The sequence below is a fragment of the Osmerus mordax genome, chromosome 22 (genome assembly GCF_038355195.1).
Source record: "Osmerus mordax isolate fOsmMor3 chromosome 22, fOsmMor3.pri, whole genome shotgun sequence".
In the NCBI taxonomy this organism is placed as follows: domain Eukaryota; kingdom Metazoa; phylum Chordata; class Actinopteri; order Osmeriformes; family Osmeridae; genus Osmerus; species Osmerus mordax.
The window spans coordinates 10,156,414-10,169,130 of record NC_090071.1 but is presented as its reverse complement, the minus strand read 5'-3'; the positions used below and the strand labels follow the sequence as shown (position 1 = coordinate 10,169,130).

The following is a 12,717-nucleotide window of genomic DNA, read 5'->3' as shown; positions in this document are numbered from 1 at the left end:
CGATGAGTGGGACCCAGGTTACTTCCCTATGGATGAAGCCTCACAGGCACAAAATAGTTTGAGTCACCTCTGAACGCCTCTGGTTATGGCTGGATATTCTTAGTGCGAGGCCTTGCCATTTGGGCCCGTGTGTGAGTATTTCACCCAATGACCGAAGAGAATCTGGTACAGGACTCCAGACCAGGTTGCCGGTCATTGGCTGCTCTGCCCAGCACGCCCATTTATGTCCTCCCTGCCATTGGACGGTTTTTCTGTTGTCCTGGCACCGTGTTCTTAAATGTCTCACCTCCTGTTTTTCGTGTGTATTATCCAGCTGTTTGACTGGGTCCCATGTATTTGTGTCTGCCTATGCATGTGTATGTACATGCACATGTATGTTGAAGCCATGCTCATCTACACTCATCTCTGTTGTCCCTTGTCACCTCCCACCCTCCCTCCCTTCCTCCCCCCTCTGTGTCTGTCCTCTCCATCCACCCTTCCTTCCTTCCGGAAAGGTCCAGTGGTCCCACCTGGCCGCTCTTAAGAGCAGCGGCGGCGCCGCCCCTGCTCCTCCTCCCCCCGTCGTGTCGCGCTCCCACTCCTTCAGCGAGCCCGGCGCCGCCGTCGTCTCGAACTTTGCCCACCTCCACCTGCGCCCACAGGAGCCTCCCCCGCACGCCCACCTCCACCACAAACAGGCACCCTCACCCGCACGCACTGACCCCACCCAGCCCCACCCCTCCCTCCACCAGCCCCTGCCCCGGGCCGAGCAGCCCGCCCCGGGCGTCAGTGAGGAGGTGCCCCCCAGGGTAAGGACAGCCTAGACGGACACTCCCTCCCTCCCTCCCTCCCTCCCTCCCAGTGTTTCCCCTAGGTTTACAGCTTTGGGGGGGGCGGGGGCGGGCGGGTCATTGCGGGGGGGTAGAGACATGGTCGCCCGACCATGTAGAGACAAAAATGACATGCCGTCGTGTAAATAAGATAAATAACATAAGGCCATTTAGTTGGTTTAATAAAAGAGCAAGCTAATAGACATGTTTTATAGGAAAAGTAACCTTAAGTGACTTATTTTGTGATCTGGCGCTATATATAAAAAAATTAAAAGATTTTTTATTATTTTTTTATTATTAACGTGACCTTCCAGGGAGGGCGGCGGGTACCGTTGGGGGGGCGGGGCGCCCCCCTAATATAATGGTAGGGGAAACACTGCCTCCCCTCCCTCTCCCCCTCCCTCCCTTCCTTGACCCCCTCCATGCTGCCGCTTACTTCCATCAGCGGGCCTCATCCCGGCCAGCCTGCCTGCTGTCTCTCAAGGTGTCCCATCTCTGCTCGCCGGGGGCTGTGTCCATGCTGCTGTGAGGACTGACTAGCCACAGCGCTGCCTGGCCTTGAGGAATCACGGCTCTTTTGCTCCCCAAAGCTCCGTCTCTCATCCACTTCCACATCTCATTCACGTGCTGCTCTGTACATCCATGTCTCCATCAGTGACTGCGTGTGTATTCAGAACATACCGGTGCTTGTCTAATAAACGGATTGCTTGTGTGGCTGGTATTGTAGATGGATCGAAATCCTCAAGCTTTCTCATACGGCGTAGGCTAGCATGCACTCAGGTGGCGCGGTATGGCACTTCACCACCCGGTGGCCCTAACTGTGAGTGGACGTGTGTTTCTGTGTGCCCCCCCGGCCCCCAGGTCCCTGTGAGGACCACGTCCAGGTCCCCGGTGCTGTCCCGCCGCGAGTCCCCCCTGCCTGGAGGAGCGCAGGCTAACAACCAGGCAGTGCAGAGGAATGTCGGCAGGTAACTGAAGCCTTCGTTGTTTTTTTTCGCTGGTCTTCTCTTGACTGTGGTCAGTGGATTTTGTGGTGGGAGCGGGAAGCCTGTTCCTGTGTGGGTGTACCGTAGGGGTGACGAGGAGAGGAGGGCGGGAACGGTGCCCTTTGTGGGCCCATCTTTGTTATTGTGTGTGTGGACATGACGGTTCTCTCCCGTGTGTGTGTCAGTAATGCGGAGCCTCGTCTGCTGTGGGACAGAGTGGAGAAACTGGTTCCCAGGCCAGGCAGCGGCAGCTCCTCTGGGTCCTCCAACTCCAGCTCCCAGGCCGGCTCTGGAGAGAGGTTCAGGCCTCGCTGTGAGTCTCACCCCGACACGCTGCGTACACACACACACACACACACACACACACACCTCAAGCATGCCAGCTCAGATGGGCTTCTCTCTCTCACAATTCACTTACCAGGAGACGGTAGAAGCTGTTACATTTGACATTTGATTTATTTAGGAGCCATTTTTTTTTCATCCAAAGCTACATCCAAATGGTGCATGTGCAGTCCGCTCACCCACCCACAACACCCACGTGTCGGGCATGTGACTTGGTATTCTCCTCTCATGTACCAAAGAATTGACCTGGTGTACATTGGTCATCTACAGCTTCTTCCAAGTCTGAGGGCTCCCCGCTGCAACGCCCCGAGAATGCTGCCAAAAAGCCGGAGGAAAAGAAGGAGTTTGCCAGACCCAACCGGCCAGCCGTAAGTAGCAAATAGTAGTCATGTTGTTTTATCCATAGCGAGAGCCCCATTCTGAATGTTGTCGTAGGCCTGAAGTTTTTTTTATTCTGTCTGGTTAGATTTTTCTACGAGACCACCACCACCACTTTGTAATAGGCTGATGTGGTTAAGCATGTTTAAAAACCCAGTGGAACATGCGCCTGATCAGGCCTTTGCTCTGCTTGCACCATTCCACCTCCCGATCGCTGTGTCGGCATCAAAACACGTTTCCCAGAAACAAAAGCAGTTTAGCCTTTTCCCCCCCGTTTTGTGTCGAGTCATCGGCTGACCTCTTCCTGGCTGGCCTGATTGACACAGGCAGTCCCCTAGCCCCGCCACCCTAGCCCCGCCCACTCTGTATCTCTGCTGCGGCGACACTTCCCTGTTCACCTGACACCGAGGGATAAGCTTCTGTCAACGCTATTGTTTTTTTCTCGTCCTGGGTTTTGCCCCGTAATGTCCACAGACTCCCGGTTGCTTTTAGCGATCCCAGGATTAGCACCTCACCTGGTGTATTGTTCGTCGCCCGCTTGAATACTAAGCAGTATTCAGTCACTTAAGCCTAGAAAAGCTCTGGTTGAATAAGACAGGAGGAAAGACAGAAGGCGCAGCCCCTGCTTTGGACATTCTAGAATGGGAGATCTGTGAATGCTGTACGCCCCTCACGTGACCTTTGACCCCCCCCCAGGACCTGACGGCCCTGGCCAAGGAGCTGCGGGCGGTGGAGGACGTGCGCCCCCCCAACAAGGTGACGGACTACTCCTCGTCCAGCGAGGACTCGGGGACCACGGACGAAGACGACGACGAGGAAGTGGACCAGGACGGAGGGGAGGAGTCCACCTCCGGGGCCGAGGACTCCAGGGCCGGGTACGTCACCTCCTGACCTTTAGCCCGGTCACCTAGCAACTCGCCACCTCCCCCGGCTCATTGGACAGACCTCGGCTGTTTACACACTCCAGAGTGACAGCTTCTGTCTCTCTTATCTTCTCAATCAAACCTATCCGGTAAAAAAAATAAAACTGCTAGTGTCAGAGGACAGATGTAAGAATCTTGAATATTGAGTTTGAAGTGACACCACACATTTTTGACCGAATGTGTGCAGGTCATCGAATGATGAATACATATTTGTTGACGCCAGTTCTTGTCCACTCAACCTTGTCCACTCGTGTAGACGACTGAGCAACGGGGAGACAGCGTCCCTGAAGACTCTGCTGGCTGACGACTCTGAGAGCGACCAGGCCACCACGCCCTCCAAGGACGGCACCCTGGTCATCCGACAGGTACACACACACACATCCGCTAGATGGCGAAGCCCAGAGACACACGTCTGCTCTCCAAAGTGAGCATTTATTCCTGTTGTCATTTCTTCACTCACATCACCTGTTACAGACTCGTTTTTTCCTCATCCTTCCCCCCCCCCCCCCCATGTTACATGGCTTTTGCTGTTATGTTGTTGTGCTGTAAAGGCATGTCACACCTTTTTCATGCAGTGCGAAGCTTGTTAGGTCAGTCGGTGTTGAATAAACAGTTGGTAGAAGAGCAAGTGTGAGCCGGGGAAGGAAACATTCACGCAGACTTCTTATACACGTCATGAAATACACAGTGTGGCTCACAGTCTAGCACAGGTAGTCAGAGGCCGTCCTCTTCCTCCGGTTCGTCCAAGCCCAGACCCAAGTTTGCTTGTTCTTGCTTCCAGAGTGCAGGTGAAAAAAAGCGCCCGGTCGCTGTCTCCCAGACTGGGCCAGGGCCCGGCCACGGTCAGCCTCCTCCCCTCATTCACTTCCACCCGGAGAAAAACGGCTTTGCTGGCGGCATTCACCTCCTCCCAGACCTTATCCAGCAGAGTCACCACCCCCCCTCCCCGTCCACCGCCTCCTCCTCCACCTCCTCCCCCTCCTCTAGCCATATCAGCCCTGCCATGTCCCCCCAGACCCCCCTGGACAAGCTCACTGTCATGGAGGTATGTCCCTCCCCCTCAAGTGCCCTGTTCTGGATGCTCTGCTCTGCCCACTGCTGGCTGGCTGACTGACTGACTGTCTTTCTGGGCTGTTTCTTCTAACTTGCTTACTACACTGCCTGCTAACATATGGGTGCCCCCTAGAGGGGGAGCAAAGCTAGGAGCCAGGGGCTGGCTTGCACTTGCTAGCGTTCTAGAACACTGGCTAAACCGTCATGCTACATGGTGTTGCTGGGAGTTGGAGTCCAATTAGGCTTTCATCAAAGCGCAAAGGCATATAGCTAAGTGTACTTCACATCTATCTCTCCTTGGCATTTATGTTTTGTAGTTTGGTTATGGAGTTTGCTTGGGTGGTAGCATGCTTGGTGTGTGGTGTTTTAACCGGGTGCTGGCTTCAGAAATCAAATGCGGGTGACATTGTTGGCTTTGCTAGTGGTTTAATAGTATGTATTCTACACTCGTGCTTGTGTGTGAAGGCTTTTCTATCTTTCTCTGCCTTGGCTTTCATGGAAGACCAGATGATACCTGCGCTAAGTTTAACAACATGGCACACACACTCAAATAGGCTGATTTAAACGGAAATGGTCTGTGATATGGTGGACCAGGTACCAAAGGCAGCTCATCTCAGTCGACACGAAAGAAGAAAGGCTTTAAAATGACGGAGAATGATACAGTTGGCTATGATGGTGGTGGATTTTGATCATGTCATCTATTTGGGCTTTTACACCCACTGTTTCATGTCTTTTTCCACATTTCACAAATTCCCATCCCTTTTAATTTCCTCTTTGGTGTTTCTCATAACCAATTGTCTCTTCCATGCCAGCTCTGCTTGTGTGTTTATCCGAACATTAACTTTCCACTCTTTGCTGCTTCAACCCTATTAGCATAACAGCATGTCAGAAAGGTCTTGAATGTATTTCATATTTGATTTCATATTTTTCTTATCTCTGAAAGTACTTTGCAATTGTTTTATTAGAACAAATGTTACAATATCAAAAGAGCCCAGTTGAGCAGTTTTATGACTCCCAGAGGTCTGAAATATGGGCTTCATTTCCCCTCAGTTTAAGCTTGTCAGAGGAAACCAGGCTTTTTATTTATAGCATCATTGGGGAGCCGTAGATCCTAGTTGGACCTGCACGCTAGCTGAGCCATAAACATCCCCAGCAGTGAGACTGGGGCACAGCAAACTGGACCCAGGAATGGGATGACAAACACGCTCCGCTTCCTCATTAGCGCCATCTAGTGCCCACGCAATCCATAACCGTTAAAACCATTTTGAATATCCCAGCCATTACGATGGAAATCATGTGGCCATATAACATTCTGTGCCCTCAAGGCCAAACACTTATAGGCCATAACTTTGGCCCTGATTTCTACCCGTTCAGGCCATTTAGTAATGAGGCTGTACAGATACACAGAGGCCAAGTACAGGTAAAGGGCTGTGTGTGTGTGTGTGTGTTGGGTCTCATCCCCTTATCTGTGTCCCAGACTCAGTCGGCCAGTAACACCCTCCAGAAACACAAGTCGTCTTCCTCCTTCACGCCCTTCATAGACCCCCGTCTGCTGCAGATCTCCCCCTCCAGCGGCAGCTCCCTCAACAACATGGGTGAGGCTCTGCACGTGTGTGTGTGTGTCTGCCTGTGTCTGTTTCTGTGTGTGTGTCTGCCTGTGTCTGTGTCTGTGTGTGTGTCTGTCAAGTCCGTTTCTTCCTGATCCTCAGTCACTTCACTTGCCCCTCCCACAGCAGCGTTCGGGAACGAAGGCCGCCTAGCGGACGCTCTGAGGGCTGACCCGTCCCGTAAGGGCTCCGTGGTCAACGTGAACCCGGTCAACACGCGCCCGCAGAGCGACACGCCGGAGATCCGCAAGTACAAGAAGAGGTTCAACTCTGAGATCCTGTGCGCTGCTCTCTGGGGTAAGGACACACTGCTGCTGCTGTTGTTGTTTTAAAGAGGTTCATACCCATATCCAGTAACGTAGCGATTCATTGGCAAACCTACATGGCTCTGTATATACACGGACCTGCGTCACATAAGTCATTCTTTTTTTTGTTCATTTATAAAAAAAAAAAAGACATTCTAGTCCCAAACATCTAAATGTTGTGTTTGTGTGCGTATCTAGGTGTGAACCTGCTGGTGGGGACGGAGAGCGGTCTGATGCTGCTGGACCGGAGCGGTCAGGGGAAGGTCTACCCTCTCATCAGCAGGCGGCGCATCCAGCAGATGGACGTCCTGGAGGGCCTCAACGTCCTGGTCACCATCTCAGGTACCCGGCCTCCTGCCTCCTCTTCTGGGGTGGACTGGCCTCCCCTGGGCCTGCTCCTGGATCAGATCCATGGCTCCGAACGCCATCTGGGATTTGAATAATGATTTTTGATTGTTAACCTCTGTCCCTTGCATCGACTTTCTCCTACCCCTCTCCCTGTTCCTCTCCCAGGCAAGAAGAACAAATTGCGAGTGTACTACCTGTCCTGGCTGAGGAACAAGATTTTGCACAATGACCCTGAGGTGGAGAAGAAACAGGGCTGGACCACTGTCGGGGAACTGGAGGGATGTGTACACTACAAAGTTGGTACGTACCGTCCTCGAGTCAACTGGTGGGCCATTCATTGACCAGTCCTAATCAGACCCAGCCTCTTACTGGAGTTCCCTTGGTAACCAGCTTACGTCTTTGTTTATTTCAGTGAAATACGAGAGGATCAAGTTTCTTGTCCTTGCCTTGAAGAACTCTGTGGAGGTCTATGCGTGGGCACCAAAGCCCTACCATAAGTTCATGGCCTTTAAGGTGAACCCCCACAAATATGAGTCCAAATCCCACCCAAGATATACAGGTCCACTCATGAATCACCACTTGTTATTGGAACAATCCAGCGCTTGCCTATCAAGAGGGATAATCAGGCCTCACTTCCTGGTTGCTGACTAAGCTCCTCCCTCTCTGCAGTCATTTGGTGACCTGGTGCACAAGCCCTTGCTGGTGGACCTGACAGTGGAGGAGGGCCAGAGGTTAAAGGTCATCTACGGCTCCTCTTCCGGCTTCCACGCTGTGGACGTGGACTCGGGGGCGGTCTACGACATCTACCTTCCCACACATGTAAGAGACGCACGTCAGGAGCTGAGCTGAGACAGTGTTTGGTGGTCAAGATCGAGACCTTGACATTGGAATGTCACCTAACAGTCATTGCCTTCACTTGGCCTTTGTCTTGTGGAAAGTATTCAATGCTTGCCTAACCTTGTTTTCTCTCGCTCTCTCCGTCTCTCGCTCTCTCCGTCTCTCTCTCGCTCTCTCCGTCTCTCTCTCTCTCTCTCTGTCTCTCTCTCTCTCTCTGTCTCTCTCTGTGTCTCTGTCTCTGTCTCTCTCTGTCTCCTCAGATCCAGACCCACATCCAGTCCCACGCCATCATCATCCTGCCCAACACGGACGGCATCGAGCTGCTGGTGTGCTACGAGGACGAGGGCGTCTACGTCAACACATACGGACGCATCACCAAGGACGTGGTTCTGCAGTGGGGCGAGATGCCCACCTCCGTGGGTAAGGATCCCGCCACGCCCTCAGAGGAAACACCGACAAGCCAAATGTTCGCTGCATACCTCACACACACACACGCTCAAATCTCACTTCCTGCGTTTCTGTGTCTCGCCGTCTCTGTCACTGCAGCCTACATTAGGTCCAACCAGATCATGGGCTGGGGAGAGAAGGCCATAGAGATCCGCTCTGTGGAGACGGGTCACCTGGACGGGGTGTTCATGCATAAGAGGGCCCAGAGACTCAAGTTCCTGTGCGAGAGGAACGACAAGGTGAGATATCACACACAGACACGGCTTTCCTTCTAAGCTGTTGAAACCGTCTTACTCATGGTGTTGTGTTGGAGTACAACGCCGGGGTACAAGTGTGGCACGCAACTTATTTTCTCCCCCCTCACTCTGTGCCTCTGTGCTTGTCTCTCTCTCTTTGTCTCTCTCTCCTCTCTCTGTGTCTCGGCAGGTGTTCTTTGCGTCCGTGCGTTCTGGAGGCTCCAGCCAGGTGTACTTCATGACCCTGGGCCGCACCTCACTGCTCAGCTGGTAGTAAGGGAACGGCCCCCCGAAAACCTGGAAGACGACAACCGCGGAATGACGAACGGAAGATGAATACGACGACGATGACGAAGACCGTAAAACCTTGAAGCCGGACGCGGGACTGGAGCAACCCGAGCTTTTCCGGTCATCTGAGGGGAAGAAGAAGAGAAAAAAAAAGACCTGTAACAATCGGAGAGACTCTAGCCCCGAGGGCTCATGGGGTCTGTGTGTGTGTGTGTCACGGGGCTGTGCTGTCCTCAAGCCTACGAGCGCCGCAGACTGGGAAGGAGAATACCCCTCCTCCCTGGGTTTCGACCCCGAGCCCTGCTACACCTTGACATGTTGAAGCCTATTCCTCCCCGGTACCACCGCTGTCGGAGACGGGTTCTGGAAACTTCTGTCATTGTAAACTTCTGTTTCATAGTAAAACTAGTGTGCGTACGTGTGGCAGGAACGGTGTGCGTGTCCCGTGTGTGTGTGTGTGCGTGGGGATCTTTGTGTCGGCGTGAAAGAGAGGGAGGCTGTCGATGGGAGGGGAGTTATAGAACAGGGTCGGGCGTCGATAGATAGGAGGAGCAAGCCTGTTGCACCAAACAGACTGTAGTTGTGTGTTACTGTGTTAGTCCAGGAAATGTCAGGTCACTTTAACAGATCTTTGACAAGGGTGGGCTTCTGTGTCAAAATGTTTCTTGAATCATTTCCTGTAACCACGATGCAAAATGGTTATACAGTATGTCCACATTAGCTGTACTTGATTATTGAAAACTCAGTCTTGCCTGTCTTCACTTATTTGGCCTTTCTTTTGATAGGGGCTGTGCTTTGGGGATATAATATAACCTCCCCCCCTTCCATATGTCATCAAACAGAGAGTAATGTATTGTTAGACCTAAAGGACACATTCTCTGAACTGTGACTTGTGTTGCATTAACTCACTTGGGTGATGTAGCACAAACTGTGAATTGGTAATAGAGGTTGACATTAACGTAGCATGATGACCAGAAGTGGATTAAATGTCTTGATTGAAATTATATTATATACTCCAAATATTGAAACGTTTAAGGGTAAATTTACAACCCAGTTCTGCAACCACTGGTTTGATTTCCACTTCTTTGAAAGGGTCCCTCCACTGAATTCAGAATGTCAATGGGTTGTCTCTCTGTTCAGAGGGAGATTTAAACTCCATTTCATTTTGATCCTGTGCCATCAAGTGTGCAAGATGTGTAACATCCATGTCGAATGCAGCCACGGAATGCGTGGCTCTGATCTCCAGTGTAACTAACTACAGGTCTATGCGGTTGCCTTAGACTTGGTCACAAACTGAAATGAACCCCAGTTTTTAAATAGCCCTCTGTAGGGTCTGAAGACTTACTATGATGAAGCATGGTCCCCACATAGGGGCACTTTGATATACAATAGCTGTGTGATTCTTTGTTGGATTCCTCAATGCTGACATAACCTGCCATAGTCGGGTATCTTCACCGCCTCACTTCATAGTTATTGTTTTGGTCTAGTGTGTCCACGGTCACTGGTGTGATCCAGACCCACAGGCTCAACCAGACACCTCATGAATCATCTCTTCCTCCAGCTGGTCCAAAACAGGTCTGGCTGTCTTTCAGGAGTAAACACCTCAACCCTGAGAAGTCGTGGCATTGACAGACATCTCTTATAAAGTGTGTATGGACTAATGCCTATTGTGATGTGAGTCACGACTCAGAACTAAGGTGTCTGTAGTTTTCCTCTGAGCCTTTTCCAGTGGACTTCTGGTCATTCAGATGTGACCCAGGCTTAAAGTGTGACGACCTTATGAGTAGAGCGCTGTTAGAACAGACTGGGTGGGTTTGCACTCTCCAGCCTGGTGACAGCAGGCCATGACATCATGGCAAAATGTCACACATTTTATTGAACAGTGTTACAAAACCACTACAGCCTGCACCAACAAAACATTTCTAACTTCAAGATTTAGGTTTTTAGTTTTTGTTTCTGTACTTTTGTGTAACCCTTATAATTATGAGACTGCAGTGGTTTAAAATAATAAATAATTGTAATGCACACCCTTATGTTGAAAATGTTTACAGAAGCAATGTTTTGTTAAACCGACGTGCATCGATATTAATATTTATGGTTCATTTGAGGGCAACTTTCCCTTTTGTATTTTGTATTATCCCTTTTGTATTATCATTTCAAGGTTTAAGTACAGGAATAATCCTTGACATTTGCTCACGTTTCAATCTAAACACAATTCAGAGTGTGAATCACTGATTATCCACAGTGGACTACACACTGTGCGCTTGGCTGTGTGGTAACGTTGTCATAATGTTCTCAGCTGCCTAGGTGCCAGGTGACATGTTTTCCTTCAGGTGTTTCTACCGTGCTACTCTAATTTATGTCCTTTGTGTATTATGGGAATTCTTGTATTTTCCTGAAAGTCTTTTTTCCATTGAATAAAATCTTGAAGTAATTTACCAATTTGTGCAGTGTGCTTTCTTTTAGCTCACTTAATATGTTCAGAGTGAATGTAGAATTGTAGACTATATATAATTACGGTTGTGTTCCATTAGATAAGTTTTTCTGCTTGTCGATTAAAGATTTTTTACAATACTTTCTAGAAAAAAAATATTGCACCGCCCTTGCAGTGTGATATGTCTTCCACCACTAGATGTCGCTTTACTACAAACTTTAAACGCCGTGATGCTGTTAGCTCGGGCCGGATGTTGATTTTTTGGGGGCTAGCTCTTGCTAGCATATGGTGTGGCATAATGATGATAACAAGGAAAATGTAAGTACTATAGCGATGCTTATATTGCAAACACAGTGACAGTAATTGTCATTCATTCAATGTTTGTATTAAGGAAGTTAATTGTTTTCATATTGGGTTCTACTGTGATGCTATTGTTGAGTACTGGCACGTTCAAGTCCCAGATATGAGTGAGTCCATCAAACCAATGCCAATACATAGCTTGCTAGCTAAAGCTTAATAGCTTGTTTATTCTGGCTGCTCTACTTGGCTAGATTTGAAAAGAAAACGCCAAACACACATTTCAATTATATACAGTAGGGGTTTACACGGGCTGGTTATAAACTTGAATGCCATGTGTCATTTTAGGTTGTACTATAGGCAGATGGCTGTTGCAGATAGCTAGCGCACATCACCGTAGCCAGGGAGGATAAACATTCTGCCACCTGCGTAATTGCTTCACCAAAGCTAAATTGCAAAATTAAAAATACAATTGTGTGGTATAATGTAGGCCTACAATACTATATTTAACTGTGTCACTAGTAACTGCACCTACTCCAGTGGCGATTTTAGACTCTTTTTAGGGGTGTCAAGCACACCTAAATTTCATCTCAGCACCCCTATAAATGGTAATAATAAAACATTTAAAAAATTGAATTATTATGAATTATTATTATGTTAAGTAAGTTTTAGTGCTCTAACGTAAGAGTTTGCAAACGTGTCTGTTAGTGACAGATGACAAAAAATTACAGGTTCAAAGGGCTTCAAACAGGTTTAATATCCAGTGTTGCCATGCACCTTTCAGAAGAGGAGAGAACAAGTAGGTAGTTAATTTCATGGCGCAGATGTCACATTCTCATTGGGGGCTAAGCCCCCCTAAAGGTCTGATCCTAGAATCGCCCCTGACCTACTCTATACCAATCAGTTGAGTTGGCGTTGCACGTTGGTCGCAGTGTTTTCCTCTTGTGTTTTCAGAAGTAGGACACTATATGCATCCTTAGGAACCTATAGTAGAAGTGTCTGGCTGAGGCCACCCCATGACAGAGTTGAACAGCACTTTCTCAGGAACCCCAATCTCTCAGTTGGACAGGGAGTTGGTCTAGGCCAGGTCCATCAGCTGGTCCATTCCCATGAGGCTCTCCCTGTCTTTTGCCCGGACTCAAAGGGACCACACATTGTCCTGTGCAATGCCATGTTCAATGAGTCCTGCTGCTCCCGCAAAGTATGGCTTCCTCAGAGAAAGAGAATGCGAGAAAGGTTTCTAGATTTTATTCGATTTTATAGATCTCGGATTTAATCTGATTCAGGGCTAAATCGAGTTTACCATTGTCCGGTGAAATGGGTCTCAGTGCCCTAGCTACCTGTTTGGGGGGGGGTCACAAAACGTGTCTGAAAATGATTATCTGTCAGATATACAGTTCTAGGCTAAATGTTGGACGCTTTACCTT

General features: G+C 49.5%; 1 protein-coding gene across 2 annotated transcripts in view; it reads left to right on the top strand.

Annotated features, from left to right (window-relative positions):
* The window catches only part of LOC136966202 (mitogen-activated protein kinase kinase kinase kinase 4-like), a 29,333-nt gene extending 18,336 nt beyond the window's left edge, over positions 1–10,997 (top strand). For both annotated transcript variants that reach the window (XM_067260647.1, XM_067260648.1), the window contains 16 exons: positions 495–788; positions 1,671–1,777; positions 1,981–2,108; positions 2,408–2,505; positions 3,212–3,390; positions 3,695–3,803; positions 4,220–4,483; positions 5,969–6,086; positions 6,225–6,395; positions 6,602–6,745; positions 6,917–7,051; positions 7,164–7,264; positions 7,421–7,570; positions 7,849–8,008; positions 8,135–8,274; positions 8,462–10,997. In XM_067260647.1, coding sequence (XP_067116748.1) covers positions 495–788; positions 1,671–1,777; positions 1,981–2,108; positions 2,408–2,505; positions 3,212–3,390; positions 3,695–3,803; positions 4,220–4,483; positions 5,969–6,086; positions 6,225–6,395; positions 6,602–6,745; positions 6,917–7,051; positions 7,164–7,264; positions 7,421–7,570; positions 7,849–8,008; positions 8,135–8,274; positions 8,462–8,545 — 2,382 coding nt within the window. In that variant the 3' untranslated portion in view covers positions 8,546–10,997. The remainder of the gene's footprint in view (positions 1–494; positions 789–1,670; positions 1,778–1,980; positions 2,109–2,407; positions 2,506–3,211; positions 3,391–3,694; positions 3,804–4,219; positions 4,484–5,968; positions 6,087–6,224; positions 6,396–6,601; positions 6,746–6,916; positions 7,052–7,163; positions 7,265–7,420; positions 7,571–7,848; positions 8,009–8,134; positions 8,275–8,461) is intronic.
* Positions 10,998–12,717: the final 1,720 nt, after the last annotated feature.